Source organism: Polypterus senegalus, chromosome 16 (genome assembly GCF_016835505.1).
Source record: "Polypterus senegalus isolate Bchr_013 chromosome 16, ASM1683550v1, whole genome shotgun sequence".
NCBI lineage: Eukaryota > Metazoa > Chordata > Cladistia > Polypteriformes > Polypteridae > Polypterus > Polypterus senegalus.
In genome coordinates, this window is record NC_053169.1 from 53924514 (window position 1) to 53944014 (window position 19501).

General features: G+C 42.6%; 1 protein-coding gene across 3 annotated transcripts in view; it reads left to right on the plus strand.

Moving 5' to 3' along the window:
• The window catches only part of gpr137ba (G protein-coupled receptor 137Ba), a 44839-nt gene that overhangs the window by 22381 nt on the left and 2957 nt on the right, over positions 1–19501 (plus strand). For 2 of the 3 annotated variants that reach the window (XR_005630806.1, XM_039737764.1), the window contains exons 2-5: positions 3146–3195; positions 6904–7126; positions 11519–11668; positions 16931–17059. Coding sequence is in view for 2 of the 3 variants with exons in the window: in XM_039737764.1 (XP_039593698.1) it covers positions 3146–3195; positions 6904–7126; positions 11519–11668; positions 16931–17059 (552 nt within the window). In the remaining variant the exon portion in view is untranslated. The remainder of the gene's footprint in view (positions 1–3145; positions 3196–6903; positions 7127–11518; positions 11669–16930; positions 17060–19501) is intronic. The other variant, XM_039737765.1, reaches the window with a different exon arrangement.

Here is a 19501-nt window from a genome sequence, read left to right on the forward strand (position 1 = left end):
TGTATAGCTTAGCACATTTGTGTAGCAGCTTTCTCAACAGAAGCAGCAGTGTTATGAAAAGTACACCCACTCACAGCATTGCTCTGCGAGGTTTCTGTGAAATCCATTTGCTTTGTCTGCTCAAGAATTAAGATAAAATGACACAAGTGAGAAGAGCTGAGTATCCTTTTAGGTCTGCGGTTTACACAATCTGTGAGCTAACGCTCTAGGAAGACTGTGCACTTGTCCCTAAATCTGAGGTACTGTCAAACTGGAAAACGGGCAAAAACTCTTGACAACATTTATAATCATATTGTGCAAATTGCTGAGTGGTGTTCATGAGATACCAATGAAGAAACATCAAGGGTATAAGATGTGGTAGAAAGACAACAGTTTCTGGTAGTTAGTGTATGGCTGTGAGATTAAAAGAGTAAAAAAGAATGGCATAAAATGAAAAAATATGTGAACATGCATGAAAGTTAGATATAAGATTTAATATGTTGCGTGATGGTAAATTGTGAAAAAACTTTGAAGTATGTGTAGAAAGGGTAGCAAAATCATTTCAGCTTTACTCATAGCTATTACAACGATGCATTGCTGTAACAGACATGACGTTACTGGATTACGACAGCATGTTACTGGCATAAGGTAACAAGGAGCTGGAAAAACTAGTTTTATGTGCACAGATGACTGTAAGTTGTGGGCACAAGAAAACATGCCAGGGTACAGTATAGCAAGTTGAGAAACAATCATACAAGAAAGCAAGTCAGTTGGATTTGATGAATGAGGGCATCGTTGTGGATTTCCTTTAAGCCAATGTTCTGAAGTCTGTGGTGGGCTGGCGCCCTGCCCGGGGTTTGTTTCCTGCCTTGCACCCTGTGTTGGCTGGGATTGGCTCCAGCAGACCCCCGTGACCCTGTAGTTAGGATATAGCAGGTTGGATAATGGATGAATGGATGGAAATGTTCTGAAGTCATTCACCCACAAGAAACTGTCATCAAAGACCACCAGGCAGTGGAGTTTGTTTCCAGTTATAAATATCTGGGCCAGTCACAGACTCAAAATGGACTTTCACTGAAAATAAAGAAGGCATTTGCAAAAAGGGACAGCAGTGCCTCTCTTGTCTAAGGAAGCTCAGTCTTTTTAATGTGAGTCCTACTATTATGTCAGTCTTTTGTGAATCCTGTATTGAGTCTGTCTTTACTTGTGTTCTGTTGGTCGGGTTTGGAAATCTTGATGTCAAAAACAAAATAAATGAAACAGTAAAATGGAGTAAAAACAAAATAAGAGCAAGGACTCAACAGTCAAATCTGACAGACCTGTTCAACAAGCATGTGTTGAGGAAAGCAGAGTGTGTTTTGTCAAAGTGGACTCACCCTCTCCAGTATTCATTTCATTTGTTACCAGCAGGTCACTGGTTCAAAGTTCAAAGGGTAAAAAGCATCTGGCTCAAATATTTCATTCCAGCCTCTATCAAATCTTCTGAATACAATCAACTTTAATAAATATCCACAGGCTTAAATCATGAGATGAATTGTCATCATTTGTACCAATCATCATTCACATCTAAATATTGATTTCATTTTAGATAATATGTAGTGTGTTCGATCCAATACTTCTTTGTGATGTGTTTTTGTTTTAATGTTATGCCATGGTCTCTCTGTAAACCCTCCTGAAAAATTGCATTTCCCTCTTGGGATGATAACATTTAATGGAATATATACTGTATATGACTGGGTCAGAGCATCTCCAAAACGGCAGATCCAGTGCAGTATTCCCAGTATGCAGTGGTTACCACCTATCAGTATGTACAGTAAGTGCCAGAAATGGACCATGTAGCAATGGAAGAAAATGGCCTTGTCCAATGAATGACATTTTCTTTTAGATCATGTGGATAGCCAGGTGCATGTGCTTTGCGTACCTTGGGAAGAGATGGCAACAGGATGCATTATGGGAAGAAGGGAAGCTGGCAGAGGCAGTGTGAGGGCGTTCATGTGAATGAACCTCCCCTCTCTTGTGCTCCTTCCACCCTTTAACCAGGACGTCCTCCTCTGCTTTTGGAAGCGCAGTGCTTAGCAGCTGTCCAGTCACATGGCCCTCTGCATCTCCAGCCAGATCATTACAGTAGTACAGTATTATTTATTATTGTTTCCTAATACATGAAAGTGCTGCTCTGACCAGAGTACTGCCTGGGGTGTTTGCCTCATTGCTCATTTAACATGTTAAGCAGGCCGAATTAATCGCAAAAATTAACGTGTTAACTTTCCCAGGCCAAAATAAAAAAATATATATATATATATATTGTGACAGATAGAGGGTGCTGTCAACCCCTGAACCCTCAGACAACACGTTCAGACACCAGGTAAACGTCCAAAATGATGAATTTATTTTTACAATAATGTACACAAAGCACCTCCACTATTCTCAATAATAAATCAATAATCAATACAATACACAATCCTCCAATCCACCCAGCAGCTCAGTCACTCTTCCTCCCAACTCGGCTCTCTCTGCTGGGTTTTCCCCGAGTCCTTTATAGTCCTTGACCCGGCAGTGTTTCTGTCCCTCAGTCCACGTGATTTTATAACACTTCCGGAAGTACTTCATCTCTCCCGTCCCCGTGACTAGGAAGTACTTCTGGACTATATGGAAAATATAAGTCACTGTGCCTCCCTCCCACGATACCCAGCAGGGTTGTGAAGTAAAACTCCAATGTCCATGATGCCCTGCTGGAACTCGAGGCCCCTCCATGATCCACTGCCGGCCATATATCACAATATATATATTCAGAAAAACTGAAACTGACACCAAGGTGGACATGCTAATAATGCATAACTTGTGGGGTTTAAAGTAATGAGCACAAAAGAAGGATAAAGATTGGAGAGCTGATGAGAAGAAATGATAGGCTTGATTTTCTTTCACTGTTCTACATTGTTATACCATTGTTATATTATAATAATTATTAATAATAATAATATTATTATATTGTTATCTCATGTACATTATTTATTTATAATGAAATGGTAAAATGAGAAGAATCCAGTTTCCTTACAAAGAGTTATGGCAAGCTATTTGAACTACAATGTTTTGCTTCTACGATCAGAATAGATGTTTGGTTTATAGAATACCTAAATATTATTTAAATATTATTTTGATTATTATGCAGGTGATTTTCAAGGCTAAATCCAAGTATACTCCAGAGCTTCTAAAGTACAGGTAAGTTTTAAAATGGACATTTTTACATCGATAGAAGAATGTAAGATATTGTGTTTTTGTCTTACTTGAAAGTGATATACCTCTCTGCTACACTTTGACTTTGGCACTTCTTTGCTCTTAACTTGTATCTCAGTAAATCTTGCTCTGGTTCACAGATGATTTGCAGTATTAGGGTTCCAAGGTATTTTCAGTCAGAGGTCACATCAGGTACTTCCCTCCTTCGTTGCCCCACAGCAGTACATACCCACATGTCCTTACTCACTCTCAAGAAATAAAGCATGTTTGATTGCTGGGATGTGATATATAAATGGAGTTTTATCCTTTCCTACAGCATTTGTGATTAGCAAACAAAAATGTTGTTTTCTCATCCAAGCTGCCAAATTTACTTACACATCTATATATATAATTCACTGTCGCCCAACCATGGGATACGCACGACAGAGCCCCATCCGCCAACTCACAGAGCCCAGCCCGCCAACTCTAACCCTCCTCCCGCGTCCACCCTCGCTCTCGAGGCATGCGCACTGCCTGCTGTTAATAGTCTTAGTCCCACTGGCATGCCTCCGCATACACTCAAAATTAAAAGTGGTTCAGTCATCATGCTTCTCAGGAACCTCATGCCAGCAACAGGTCTCTGTAATGGCACTAGACTTTGTTATCAGCATTCACCTCAATGTACTGGAGTGTAAGACTATCACATCTGCTACCTCACAAACTGTCCTTATTCCCCAGATTTCAATGACCCCATCAGATTCTAATTTGCCTTTTAATTTTACACGCAGACAATTTCCTGTTAGATTGGCATTTGCAATGACAATTAATAAGGCACGGGGCCAAACTTTCAAAAAGATGTGCCTGTATCTGCCAAAACCTGTTTTCACTCACGGACAATTGTATGTTGCTCTCTCTAGAGTTCCATCTTTTCATTCACTGACAGTTGTATCCTCAAACCCTCCCCATTTGGACAACTGTGTCTTTCAGGAAGTCTTCACCCATCAATAAATAATTATATGCAGCGTATGCTACGCCACGGGTTGACTCGTACAATATAATTGTTGAAACTTGTACAAGAAGAGGACAGACAGGTGAACTGACCCAGAATCACTCAGCATTGTGGGGCCCAGACCTTATGACCTTCTTCTTTACTCTCCTACGTCTCAGCTGCAAGGCCTTGCTCCCTCATCTCCAGTCTTCTTGCACTCTGTATATTCATATGTTGAATGCTTCCTTTGAATAGTAAAGTACTTTATACACCAAAATTTAAAATAAATTAAGACTGATCACAAATCATTTCACATATAAAAAAACTGCTAGAGTTTTCTACACAAAATATGTTCTTTTTCACCTCTCACAGTTCCTGCCAAAATTCATTACCCGTTAACAGCACATTTCCAGTTCTGTGTTTTCCACACCCATGAGCAATTCCTACACAATTCTGAAAAACATTTCTCTAATTGTACTCAAAAGAATAAGGCCAGATTCTGCTGAGGTTGTTTTTGTGCTTCATAAGCAGATTCGTCTAATTTGAACATGCCAAGACGAAGCAATGCAGAGGGCCGTTAGGCAATAGAAGTGCTGACTAAGAACGAATGGATCTTAGTTACCCGGCAACAACTGTTACTTCTGTAAATCAGTCTCTCTATTATAGCGTATACTGTCTTCAGCAGTTTACATTTATTTATGCAAATGATATTACACACACACACACACACATATATATATATATATATAGTGGCAGGAGACTGGGGGCCAGACGCACCCGGGACACCTGGAGGGACCGGGTGGCGGTCTATATGCCCCCAAAGCCATTAGGGGGCAACCGCCCTGGATAAGGAGGAGAGGACCACGGGGACGCAGCAAGGAGGCTCAAGCCCATTGGGGCCCATGGCCAGTGCCAGGGGGCGCCCCAAGCTTCATTGAGCCTGGGAGATCGACACTTCCGCCACACCTGGGAAGGTGGAGGAAGGACCTTCCAGGGATGCCCGGAGTGTTTCCGGGTGATGATGCGGCACTTCCGCCACACCAGGAAGTGCCGCCAGAAGAATGTCATCAAGCACCTGGAGCACGTCCAGGTGATTATAAAGGGGGCCGCATTTGTGCTGGAGTAGGACGAAGCTCCAGCGGACAGAAGAGAGGTGGCCCACGGACATTGAAAGGCCCGAGTAATGGTGTTTGGTGTGGGAAGCACTGTGTGTGTGTGGGACTTGTGTCTTGGGGGACTTGGTCTTTATTAAACGTGTGTGATGTAAGAGCTGCCGGTGTCAGTCTGTTTGTGTCCGGGCTGAACTTCTCACAATATAAATACAGTATCTACATACAAACACAGAAGGGCTGAATGAGAAGTGATGCTTTCATGTCTGGACAATTCTTAGAATATGCTCTTTAATTGTGTGTATTCATTTCATAGTCGTCAAATAACTGTATGCATTTTTGTCAGTGATAAACAAGTTTTGTGACGCCATCATGGTAGAAGTCCACACTCAGTTTCTGCAACCGCGTCCTGACAGCGTTCTCAGTTTCTTCATTTGATGCATAATGATGTGTGAAGGTCTTCTTTCAATTATGGAGAACAGTTATAACCATAAACAGCTTGTGTACATCAGTGAATTTCCATTGGAGCAACGCCTTCTGCTGTCAGGAACACAATCACAGCACACTGCTTAAAATGAACTGACAAGGGTCATGGGATCCAATTCATAGAGAGCAGCAAACAACCTTCCGCTGTAATGACCTGTCGCCAGCTGCGGTGGTAGAGAAGAAGCTACAGAACGTGCCAATGCTTGTTGCATATCAGGTCTGCTATCTGTTAATGAGATATGAAACATTACTTTTCTTTCAACACTTGTACACTCCATTGTATGATTGTAACACAGGAGGGGCGCTGGGGCTCAGGATTTAGTGCTGGTGCCTCATAGTTTGGGTGCCCTGGGTTGAATCCCTTGCTTGGCGCTACCTGTTGGGAGCTGAGATGTTATGCCTATGTGCGTGTGGATTTTTCTCCTGTAGCTCAAAGACGTGTAGGTTAGGTTGATCACAGCCTCTAAGCTGAGAGTGTGTCCTGCAATGGTTTGGCACCTCATGCTGAGTTGTTTTCTGCGTTGTTCTTAGTGCTGTTGAGATACGCTGGGTAGGAGAATGTTCTCATTTCGGGTGAGCAGTACATTCTGAAACACGTGACAACTATCTCAAGTGTTCTTTTGGGCTCCATGCACATTACTGAAACCGAGACTGGGAAATTTCCCTGAAGATGTTCCTTTAGATTGCAGCCTCTTTCTTTTTAGTTGTTAGTTTTCACTGCGTTCTTTAGGTAACCCCAAAGGGTAAGTGAAGTGTACAGTATATAGTGTTTGAGGCATCACGCATATTTTACTCAGTTACACACTAGTCGCGCAACATTAATTGCTTGGTAAAAGTAATCCATGAAAAGGTAGACAGCATGGATGGAACCGTATTATTTTTAGCTTTATTAAAAAATTGTAGTTTAATTAGATGTTTCTCTATAATTCAGTTGATTTGTAAAGATGTTATACGTCACTGATTGACAGAGTGGCTAGCACTGCAGCACTGTTTGCATTTTAAATTTACCAAATAACAGTTTACAATGTTAATCGCTGACTGAATAAGAGACACAGAATGTTGATCAGGTGACTTACACTGCTTTATATGTAAAGATGGTCAGCGTTACAGCCTTCTTCTTTTTGTTTTCAGGTGGCCTCTCTACTTAACATTTCTGGCAGTCAGTGTGATCTTCACCGTGGTGAACCTGACCTGTGCGCTGCTGGTGAAAGTGTCCAGTGCGGAGACAAAGACTATTGTCTTGGTGCGCGTGGCCATTAATGACACTCTGTTTGTGCTCTGTGCAGTGTCACTTGCTCTGTGCCTGTACAGGATTGCTAAAATGTCCCTGGCTAACATCTATCTTGAGTCAAAAGTAAGTTTTGAAGTTGGCAATTGTTTTTCATATGACATGTAAAAATCTGGCCAGTTGGGTTTACGTGCAGACAAACTGGTGATGTAGCAGTATTTTAGTCCTGGGATAAGGTGTCGACTCTACTGGGACAGATAATTATGTTCTAAAATGGTGCCTCTGTGTCAGTATCAAGTCACGTCAGGTTGGGGAACATGCACTGGTACAGCGTGTTGCCGCACCCACCACACGACGATCCTGGTTGGCAACCCCCCAGGCAGACACGCAGTCCAGTCCCACCCTCTGTAAATGACCCTCTATCTGCCGCTGCCAGGTGTTATGTGGGCGTCCCCTTGGCCTGGTCCAGCTACTCGAGTCCCCAACAATGAGGGTCCTGCGAGCCGGATTACCCTCGGGGAATCACGCCACATGGCCGTAGTGCCATAATTGATGCGCCCTCACAATGCAGGTAAAGTGCGACATTCAGGACTCCGTAAGCAACCACTCATTCGACACAAAGCGGCACCCAAGGATTCTCTGAAGAGACACAGCACTGAAGGAGTCCAGTCTTCACCTCAGGTCACTGGATAGCGTTCATGTCGCCCAACCATATAGCGTCAGTATGTTTGCAGGTAAAGAATCCTCCGGTGAATACGGTTTCTTCAATCCCATCCACATGAGCTGTCGCCAACAGGAACAGAGAGCACCTCTTTAGTCATTCATGAATACGTTCATTTGTTTTATCATTTAAACATCTTTGAGGAGTATTGACCGTTCAGCCCTATAAGCTTGTCAATCATATTCACCTAATTTCTCAAAAACAAAATCAAGTCAAGTTTTGAAGGTCCCCAACGTACTACTCTACCACACTACTTTGTAACTCATTTGTTGTATGCTATCTGATTCAATCTGTGAAAAAAACGTAATATTTCTAAGAAATCTGCCCCTAATAATTTTCCATCAGTGTCCCCAAATTTTTTGATGAATTTATTTCAAAGTAACTCCTGGGTCAGCCTTCCTAATTCCCTTCATAATGTTAAACAGTTCAACTCTTACTCTGCATTTGGGTAAGCGACAAAAGTTGCTTTCGTCTCCTAGCTCAGACCTTGCAGTCAGCCTGGTTACGTTCATCTGGACTTTCTTTAATGCTGCTGTGTCTTTCTTTGAAGTACAATACTGTATGTACGTTTAATCCTTACTAGTGCATTATATCACTTGAACATAATCTTCCTTGACTTGTACTCCGCACATTGTGATATGAAACATCCAAATAACTGTCTTTAAACATTGCTGAACGCTGTATGGATGGAGAAAGTAAGACGCCACTTTGACTCCTAATTACGAAATATACTTTCAAGTTTCACACCTCCCCTTATGCATTTAGTCCTAAAATGTTGACTTCCTGTGTGTATAACATGATATTCATTTAAATTAAATGTCATCTGCCATAAATACAGTATATCCTAGTTTGTATTCCCTCTAGGTCCTTGTGTAACAGTGTGGCTGATTGCCTGCAATGTCATCTAATTTAGTATCATCCACAGACATAGTCAGCTTGTTATTTATATTCGTATCAATATCATTTATGGATATTAAACAGAGCCGCATCCATCAGCACTGAACCCTGGGGGATACCACTTTTAACATCACAATTTAGAAAATGTTCTGCACACCATAACCATTTGCTTCTGCACCCATCTACAATGCACGCTACATCTTCAACTCTCTCGCAATTGTAGCATATTAGTAAAACATGAAATTGTCCCGAGTGTGTGCTTGGTGTGTGCTTGGTGTGTGTGTGTGTGTGTGTGTGTGTGCACCCTGCCCGGGGTTTGTTTCCTGACTTGCACCCTGTGTTGGCTGCGATTGGCTCCAGCAGACCCCCGTGACCCTGTAGTTAAGATATAGCGGGTTGGATAACAAATGGATGAATGGACCTCCCACATCTAAAATCTTGCTGACTGTTTAAGTCTTCAAAGACTTCAATTTTTTAGTTTCATCAGATTCCTTTTTATTATCCAGACTAGCAAAATACCCGCACTTCGCAGCAGAGAAGTAGTGTGTTAAAGAAGTAATGAAAAAGAAAAGGAAACATTTTAAAAATAAAGTAACATGATTGTCAATGTAATTGTTTTGTGTTATGAGTGTTGCTGTCATCAAAGATTTGATTATCATTATTTCTTTCAATCAGGTTCGTATTTGGAGGATGTGTTGTGTTCAAGTTATATTCCGTGTTTGTCAACCGTTGTAAAGATCACAGGTTTCGTTCATCAAAGTGTTCACCACCCAAATTGGTACCCGTTAATCTAAGATGTTTAACAGGCATTCCCAGTATTAAGTTGTGGATTTGCCTGCAAATATTTAGAGGCAGCGTGTCTATGAACTTAATTTAAACTTAAGCTTTACACCTTGCTTTCCTATTGATATGTCTACAAAGGCTTGTTCAGATTCAGAGGGTTGTTCCTTTCTTACTGCATCAATAAACAGCTCGTCTTCCTCTTTATCTGAGACATCACACACTGCATGCACGGGTTTACCTTTCCCAGTCCTGCAAAGTCAGTTCACGTGAGCCGCTCGGAGTTCATGCATCGAAGGTTCTCAGCTGTGGTTGTGCTATCTCGTGCAATCTTGCGATGTCCACGGCTTTATTTAATGTTAGCTCAGACCCGGCACTTAAAAGTTTCTCTAGCACTTTTGCTGAGTTTGTGCTAAACACTATTCTATCCCTGACCATCTCATCTTCGTTTGCATAAGCACAGTCCTTCACCAGCAATATTAACTCTGTTACAACAATTTTAACTCCGTTACAAAGTGATCAAAGTCTCATTTATACCCTGTGTCTTCTCATTAAACTTGTATCTCGCAAATATCATATTCGTCGTAGGCATGACAAACACCAGCGGTAGCGTGTCTATGAACTTAATTTAAACTTAAGGTTTACACTGCGCTTTGTTTCCGCAGTAGCTGCACTTATGAATATGCTTGTATGCGTCACTCGCATCATATTCTTTTGCTGCCTTCTCAATTGTGTAATGCGTTTTTTGTTCAGCGCTGTTTGGAGCTCTCGCTTGTTGTCTGCATACTGTGTTCACAGTCAGTTCACGTGAGCCGCTTGGAGTACATGCATCGAAGGTTCTTAGCTGTGCTTGTGCTATCTCGTGCGATCTTGTGGCAAACGAGCTGCAGGCTATGGCCGTATATATGTACGTAAGTAGGTTCCAGTTATGACCGTTACGTGTAGAATTTCGAAATGAAACCTGCCTAACTTTTGTAAGTAAGCTGTAAGGAATGGGCCTGCCAAATTTCAGCCTTCTATCTAAACAGGAAGTTGGAGAATTAGTGATGAGTCAGTCAATCAGTCAGTGAGGGCTTTGCCTTTTATTAGTATAGATTGTGAAAAACATAAAACTAACAAAACATATTTTTAGCAGCACTTTCATTGCCACTTACCGTACGTCTGACAGCTCAAAATCCTCATCTGATTTTGAGTGCAGAATCCAAGTCATCGACAATACATAACACAACTCGGCAGGGGATTTCTTTTGACGAGAGTGGTTGCCGGCTGTTGACGCCCTGCTTTAATAAAAATGAATGGCGACTCATCCTCAGCTCATGCTCTTTGCTGCCATCTAGTGGATAAAACTATAAAATACATTCAAGGTGATTTTTCTTGGCGGTTAGCCTTCGATTCTTTGTGTCGACAATCACCTTGACAGTGTCATAAACCAACTCTTGGCCTGTGATATTCAGTCTTTTCTTAAATAATATCTTAATTTAATTTTCCTGAGATGCATGGTAAGCTTACCGGCCTGTATGCACCAGGATCGGTGCCATCACCTTTTAATACTGCATTATGGGATAAGACACCTCCTCCTTAAGCACACTAGAATAAATGTTATCATCTGTAATTAGAGCTGCCAGTTATACCGTTTAGCCAAAGAAGATCTCCATTTCGGTAGTCGCCTCCTTTTCTAGACATTTGTTTGATTTCAGTATATTTAATCAACGCAGTACCGTCAGTGGCTGAATTACAGCAGCTTCTCATTAACCTGAGCCATGAGGAGCTACTCCTGAGGGCTTCCTAGTCATGTCAGCCATCACCACCCAGTGCAGCACTGTACCTCATACCAAAAGTGGCAAGTGGAGGCTCCAGTTCCCTGCAACCCTGAATTGGGTTCATATTGGCCAGAAATAAGATGGATGATTAATGGATGAAATGTTCAGAAGCTACAAAAGAGTATTTGGTATCACACCTTCCTAAGGTGCGTCAGACTGGTTTAGTTGTAAGCACCAGTAGGTGATCTGAAACATAATTAACCCTTTAATTTACAGTCCAGAGTCTGAGCTAGAATGGTCTATTACATGAGAAGCAGCTGGAGGAGTCCTGCATCCTAACCTTCTGTTATTTTACTTTAGGGGACATCAGTAAGTCAAGTGACAATAATTGGGGCTGCTGTCATCTTGCTGTACACATCAAGGGCCTGTTACAATTTGGTGGTCCTGGGCCTAGCAGATCACAGACACGTCAGCTCCTTTGATTACGACTGGTACAATGTCTCTGATCAGGTGAGGAAGAAGTTAAATCTTTTTGAGTATGAATTTTGAAACTCATCAGCGGTCATAAAAGGTTCACTCTCAAGAAGGGCATCTGTTACAACATGGGAACAGCGGCTAAGAGGGGGTTACTGTGCAGTGTGGTTTTAAAACAACACTGCCTTTAACTTCTTAATAACTTTCCTGTGATTCAGATCTTAAAAGCAGTTCTGTTCTGTCTGTCGAGTCAGGTGATTAGCAGGCATTGTGGCAAAGAAAGAGAACTTTAAAACACAACGTTGCCTGTTCAATTCCAATCATTAACTCAGTTAGTGATGCTGAGCAAGTCACTTGCCATACTCGTGTTCCAGCTGTTAACCCCGTTATATGGAAACCATTCATCGAAATGTGAAATATATAATAATAAATGCTTTGTTTCTGCAATTCCCAAGCTATTTTTGTGAGGTGGCTTGCTGAGACTTTGTAATATTCTGATGTTTATGTGAAGGTTCAGTACCGTGCTGCTGATGACCTTCATGTCTTTGTGTAGGATGCTGTCAAGAACACAAGTGTGGTGCAGTGTTTGTGAACAGAAAATGTTAAAGTAAATTCAATTTGTACCTGTTTATGTGGGCTTAGTTTGGGCACAAAGTGTTTCTACAAGTCTACTGAGACGCTCAAAAATGGTCCGATAAGTGTGATAGTTGCAAAGTGCTCACTGTGGCTGTTATCATGAAGCAAAAGTGTGAGCTCTCAGAGAGCAAGAAAAGTAATGACAGAAAATACTGCAGTGCTGCTAGGAGGGGCTTGCCGATGATGATGATGATGATGAAATAAAAGAAGTAGGGCATAACTGGCCCTGCACTCAATCAAAAAATGTTTTTCTCATGGCATTCATAAGATCGAAGCCAATTGGTGTAAGTGTGATCAGGAGCAGGGAGACAATATAGAGACAAGAGTTAAACATAAAAATGAAAACATCTACAGTATGTGAGGAACACAAGATTGTGGACAGAATTCACCAAAAATGCTTTGATGGTGTCCTCCCAAGTGGCTCCATCTTCAACCTGATATAAAGCTCAGCCAGGTCCAGTTGCGTCTCACTGGAGGTGCCCCTTCTCTGACCACTGCTTCCCCTCCCCAGTTTGCTAGAGCACTTCATACATGCAGGGCTCTTTCAAACCTACATTTAGGTTCCCAGATGGATATAAAAAACATTCAATGGACACTTTAATTGGGTAATGTACACCTTTTCACTACCACAAATAGTTTGTTGTTGTAAACAGCCAATCAATTGGCTCCGACCGAGAATATATTTACAGATCGGCAGGGTCGGGAGGTCTAGTTGTTTGACCAAACATTAAAAAGTGCAAAACATGAGATCTAATGGAGTGGCTGGGCTGCTTCCAACATGTACAGTCCATCTGGAAAGTATTCACAGTGCATCACTTTTTCCACATTTTATGTTACAGCCTTGTTCCAAAATGGATTAAATTAATTTTTTTCCTCAGAATTCTACACACAACACCCTATAATGACAATGTGAAAAAATATTACTTGAGTTTTTTGAAAATTTATTAAAAATAAAAAAAGTGAGTAATCACATGTACATAAGTATTCACAGCCTTTGCTCAATACTTTGTCGATGCACCTTTAGCAGCAATTACAGCCTCAAGTCTTTTTGAATATGATGCCACAAGCTTGGCACACCTGTCCTTGGCCAGTTTCTCCCATTCCTCTTTGCAGCACCTCTCAAGCTCCATCAGGTTGGATGGGAGCGCCGGTGCACAGCCATTTTAAGATCTCTCCAGAAATGTTCAATCGGATTCAAGTCTGGGCTCTGGCTGGGCCACTCAAGGACATTCAGAGAGTTGTCCTGAAGCCACTCCTTTGATATCTTGGCTGTGTGCTTAGGGTCGTTGTCCTGTTGAAAGATGAACTGTCGCCCCTGTCTGAGGTCAAGAGTGCTCTGGAGCAGGTTTTCATCCAGGATGTCTCTGTACATTGCTGCAGTCATCTTTCCCTTTATCCTGACTATTCTCCCAGTTCCTGCCGCTGAAAAACGTCCCCACAGCATGATGCTGCCACCACCATGCTTCACTGTAGGGATGGTATTGGCCTGGTGATGAGCGGTGCCTTGTTTCCTCTAAACGTGACACCTGGCATTCACACCAAAGAGTTCAATCTTTGTCTCATCAGACCAGAGAATTTTGTTTCTCATGGTCTGAGAGTCCTTCAGGTGCCCTTTGGCAAACTCCAGGCGGGCTGCCATGTGCCTTTTACTAAGGAGTGGCTTCCGTCTGGCCACTCTACCATACAGGCCTGATTGGTGGATTGCTGCAGAGATGGTTGTCCTTCTGGAAGGTTCTCCTCTCTCCACAGCGGACCTCTGGAGCTCTGACAGAGTGGCCATCGGGTTCTTGGTCACCTCTCTGACTAAGGCCCTTCTCCCCCGATCGCTCAGTTTAGATGGCCGGCCAGCTCTAGGAAGAGTCCTGGTGGTTTGGATGGAGGCCACTGTGCTCATTGGGACCTTCAAAGCAGCAGAAATTTTTTTGTCACCTTCCCCAGATTTGTGCCTCGAGACAATCCTGTCTCGGAGGTCTACAGACAATTCCTTTGACTTCATGCTTGGTTTGTGCTCTGACATGAACTGTCAACTGTGGGACCTTATATAGACAGGTGTGTGCCTTTCCAAATCATGTCCAATCAACTGAATTTACCACAGGTGGACTCCAATTAAGCTGCAGAAACATCTCAAGGATGATCAGGGGAAACAGGATGCACCTGAGCTCAATTTGGAGCTTCATGGCAAAGGCTGTGAATACTTATGTACATGTGCTTTCTCAATTTTTTAAATTTTTAATAAATTTGCAAAAATCTCAAGTAAAAGTTTTTCACGTTGTCAGTATGGGATGTTGTGTGTAGAATTCTGAGGAAAAAAATGAATTTAATCCACTTTGGAATAAGGCTGTAACATAACAAAATGTGGAAAAAGTGATGCGCTGTGAATACTTTCTGGATGCAATGTAAGGAACAGGAGTTTTTTTGCATTACAGTCTCTAGCTTACTGAGATCAATATGATGAAAGAACTTATTAAAGATGGCAGAGGGGAAGGGTGAGACCCAAGCACATTTAAAGAAGAGCTCTTTACAACAGTGGTGTCCAGAAGAGTAGCTCCGAGTGTGAAGTGGGTGGGCGATGCAGCAGACGGGCACAGTGGGTTCCAGTCAACAAAACTGAGCCAATGAAGACTGGATAGTCTAAACAATGTTAACTTGTCCAGTACTGCAACATTCAGATGGTGTGATCAGAAACATAAAGGTCATGACTCTATGGATCCATCCTGGCTTGTTTCGACAGGACATCCTTTTGATGGTAGTGTAGTAGTGTGGTAAGTATGAGTTTTCTTGACATGCGTTAGTCATCTTAATACCAAGTAAGCGTCACTTGAATGCTGCAACTGCAGTATACCCAATCATTGCTGCTGACCTTATGCATCCCCTTTTCAAACAGATATTTCCAGAAGAATAATGTGTCATGTCACAAAGCACTCATTATCAGAAACCAGTCCCACAATCATGACAGAGACTTTATTTTACTCCAGTGGGCTACCCAGTCTCTGGATCTTAATTCAACAGAACACCTTATGGATGATTTGAAACTAGAAGATCACACCATGAATGTGTGGCCAAAACACCTGCAGCTACTGTGTGACGCCATCAGATCAGCACTGAGCTAAATAAATGTGGAAGTTATCACCATGCTGAATCCATGCCTTGAGAATTCAGGCTGTTCTGGAAAACAAAAGGGGGATGCGCCTTTTACTTGACAGTGGCCAGTTTTTTAGGTAGACCTGACTATTCATGAATGGGATGACAGACAAGAGCAGGGCTGGATTAAGACGAAATTGGGCCTGATGCTGCAGCGCAATAAAGGCCTATTTTTTCTTGGCACTGGCGCATGTGCACTCGACACTCACCGTACATGCGCACTCAGACCGACCACGGAGCCTTAATTGCTTGTGACGCAACCAGCCAGCCTTTATTGACCATGAATAATAATAACGACGTAGTATCGTAACGACTCGAGATTAACATCAACATTCAATAGCAATTGTCTAAAAAGTGCACTTAATGCAGAAAACCTAACAATGAAAGACACAAAATTTCGCAATTCGTAAGAAAAAATGAATTTGCAGAGACATTGGGTCAAAGTGATTCAGTTCAGGCTCTTGAGGGTAAAAATTTGTCCACAATTTAAATTTCATAATAGACCAGAATTCTGTTGAGGATGTAATAAATTCTAAACATCCATGCTGGGCCCGCGGGCCGGCTTTTAGTTTTACCTTTACAGATAACCATTTAAATAGCCATCGATTTTTACTGTACAACTAACTTTCAAGGTGAAAAATGTACTACGTGGCACTTACTGGACAATAATAAAATGGCAAGAATCCCCAAGATATTGCAAAAAACGCAGCTAAATTACTAAGTAAACTGTTTAACGTAAAATTGATAACGTGAAATCTTCGGTTAACAATAAACACAACGATGTTATAGTTCGGTCACAGCGCAAAGAACAATAGTAACTGTATAATAAATAACGCAGTGTCTAGACGTCTGAAAGTCGGACTCCAAATTTCATTCTAAGAATTATTTTGAGGTTAATATAGCAAAGGAAAACCGTTCAGCTTCCGGAAAATTCTCATCTGGGCCTATTTCAGGAATGGGCCTAATGCTGCAGCATCAATAGCACCCACCTTAATCGGGCCCTGGACAGGAGGCCATTTCGATCCTTCAGATGTGTATGTTAATATGAGGATCTCGTGGAGCCTTTCCATGGTGGTGAGTGCCTGTTCCACCACCCGTATCTGAACTCCTCAATTGCATTCAGAGACCTGAGAAATGTTGTTATACATTTCTTTAAGGCTACCTTGCAGAACTTTGGTGAACTGACAGACATCCTGCTTTACATCTGTTTAAGTGGATGAATTTAATGCAAGTTACAAGTTGGGTTTTTGAAACGCAGACGGGACAGAGCAGTCAGTCGTGGCTAATAGACATGGCACCAAACATCTACACGGCACAATGACCAGAGCCTTGAAACAGCAGCTTACCTGCACACATCGCCGAGTATATGCACTAATCGTTAAATGCACAGCCCGAGGGTGGCTTTGTGTGCTTCACATTTGCTGAACCAGTCAAGAAAGCATTAACTGCTGAACGCCGGCACATTTCAAAATGAACGTATTGATGTTTGTTCTTTTCTGTGGACATTTCTTTTCGTAACAGGCTGACTTAAAGTCCAAGCTGGGAGATGCAGGCTATGTTGTTTTTGGGGTCGTCCTCTTTGTGTGGGAGCTCCTACCTACTACACTTGTGGTATTTTTTTTCCGTGTCCGAAGACCTGCTCAGGATGGGGTGAGTCAGAAAGCTTTTCTTATAAAAGGCTTCATTTATAACAAACGTGTGCAGAATGACCCTAAAGCTGCGTCTTTGTGTTACTCCTAGGAATTGCACAAAAAGTCAAATTAGGGCAATAAAATTGCCTTATCTCCGAATAAGACTCATGAGAAGTAGTTACTGAGTGTCCCACTTCAAGTCCCAGCAAAACGTAGGAGGCCAAGTCTGAGAATGAGTGATGTCACCCCATGCCTTCAAATGAGTTAATAGTCCTATATAGAGCATTTACTACAAAGAGAACAATTATAACAATCAAAGTAGAAGAACAAGACGGAGGAAAATATAATATGGAAGAACATTGCACTAAACTGCACATAATCATTGCCACATCGTAAATAATATTGCAACAAACACAGAGATGAAAAGATTGAGACGCACACACCACACGAGAGTAACCTCCTGATAACGGCTACTTTTATGAACAATGAATGATCCACAGCCGTACCTTCAGAAGAATCTCCTTCCCACAGTCCCGGCCATGGAAATGGCTCATGTAGTAACAGTAACTGACACCAGCCATGGCTACTCCTGTGCTGCTGCTGAAGCCGTGTTCATTCTTGACCTGTCCCCAGTCACCTTGCAGAGTCACACGCTGTGTCCCTTCTCTTCTGCATGGCTCTATTTATGAAGTGTCCCAGAAGTCTCTGCCTGCCTCCATGAACCTTCCCAGCTTGTGAGCTGATAATGCAAATATTCCAGGGCTTTGTGGAAAAGCAGAGCTCAGCATGCCTGGTGCCACTTGCCAGTCACATAAGCGGCCTCATCCACGCTTGGGGCAGTGATCTTCTTTATGTGCGTGCCGATTTGCATTAACATTACCTTATGTGGAGTGGACATGTTTAAATCTGCATAACACCCCACGCATGTTAAGGGTGTTCAAACTTTGACAAGTGCTTTGTTGTGGCAGGCTTAGATCATTGCTGTGGCAAAACGGAGTCTTCCCTTTTACCAAAAAGCGTAATGTTGCCAGCACTTTCATTTCTGCTGACAGCCTATGGCTTCTACGCGTAGATCGACCGACTGTGTAACGTACAAGAATATTATGATGTTACGAGGCATCTGGCTGTAAAAATCACAGCACAGCCTATAAAACAGTGGAACAATAGGAAGAAGAATAAAAAGAGAAATGTTATTCCATCTCTGTCAAGTCAAGATAGTTTTATAAACTCGTTGTTGTCCAGCATTTCCTAAACACTCCGCCTTTCCTGAGATGTGCGTTTGGATCTCTGCCTGAACGCCCTCTTCTGGCAACTCCTGGTGTGTTCGGGCAGCTCTCCTCAGTCCTGATGGGAGTATTTTCCTAAATTTGGAAAACTAATAAATTCCCTTTACTCCAATTCCCAAGCGTATGTCCAAATTTGACTTTTAAGACAGTTCAATACGTTTTCCTGTTCTGAGACACTTGATAAATATGGGCACTGAACGTACTACGACAAATTCCTAAGCACGATTTATAAAACATCGATTCACATGAAGACACGTTTACGAATCCTTCCATGTCTGTGCCAGTTTAATGATCTAACAGTAAAGGAGTACACTGTCTCCACTCGGAGAATGCCCTCACATATATAATGGGGTATATAATGGGCACTGTGTTTACTCAGGTTGTCCTTTGTGTTGCACTACATTTGTTTGGAGATTAAAAACAATGAATAAGCTGTAATAAGACGCTATATAGCGCCTGACTCGACACAGATTGGACACGGGAGGCACGTGTAAAAGAAAAAGACTTTTATTCCTCTTCAGCTGGAGGGCACGTCTTCCCCGTACTCCCCCCAGCCACAACACAGTCCCAAACACCAGTACAGCACAAGCACAAGCACTCTTCTCTTCCCTGGCACCACCACTCCTCCCTCACAACCTTGTCCTCCTCCACCCGACTCTGGCCAATGAGTGGAGGTCACTGGCTCCTTTTACAGGTCACCTGGAAGTGCTCCAGGTGTTTGATCATCAAGATCCGGCGGCACTTCCAGGTGTGACAAATCTGCTGCCCACACGGGCTCAGGAGTCCCAAACACAGCACCCCATGGCGGTACCTGCGGGACCCAACAGGGCTGCCCCAACTCCAATACCCAGGGAGCCCTGTGGGAAACCGAGGCGCTACACCAGCCCAGGGGGGCGGCCATCTAGCGTCCAGGGCTGCTCCCCCTGAATACAGCGTGCAGGGGCATCCCGGCTGGGCACGGACGCCAGCTGCCAGCCACAAAGCAAAACTAGAGGAAATCAGGAAGAAGGCAAACGGTGGCCACACCACCCACCCTGTCCGAGTAGATCTGATAGTTAAAGAAAAAGAAACAATTAAGGAGTTTTAATCTTAAAATGTAAGTCAGTTAAATTCGAGGTAGAAGAAGGATGGGCCATTTGTGGCAGGAACTGATAACAAATGAAGAAAGTGGCTGG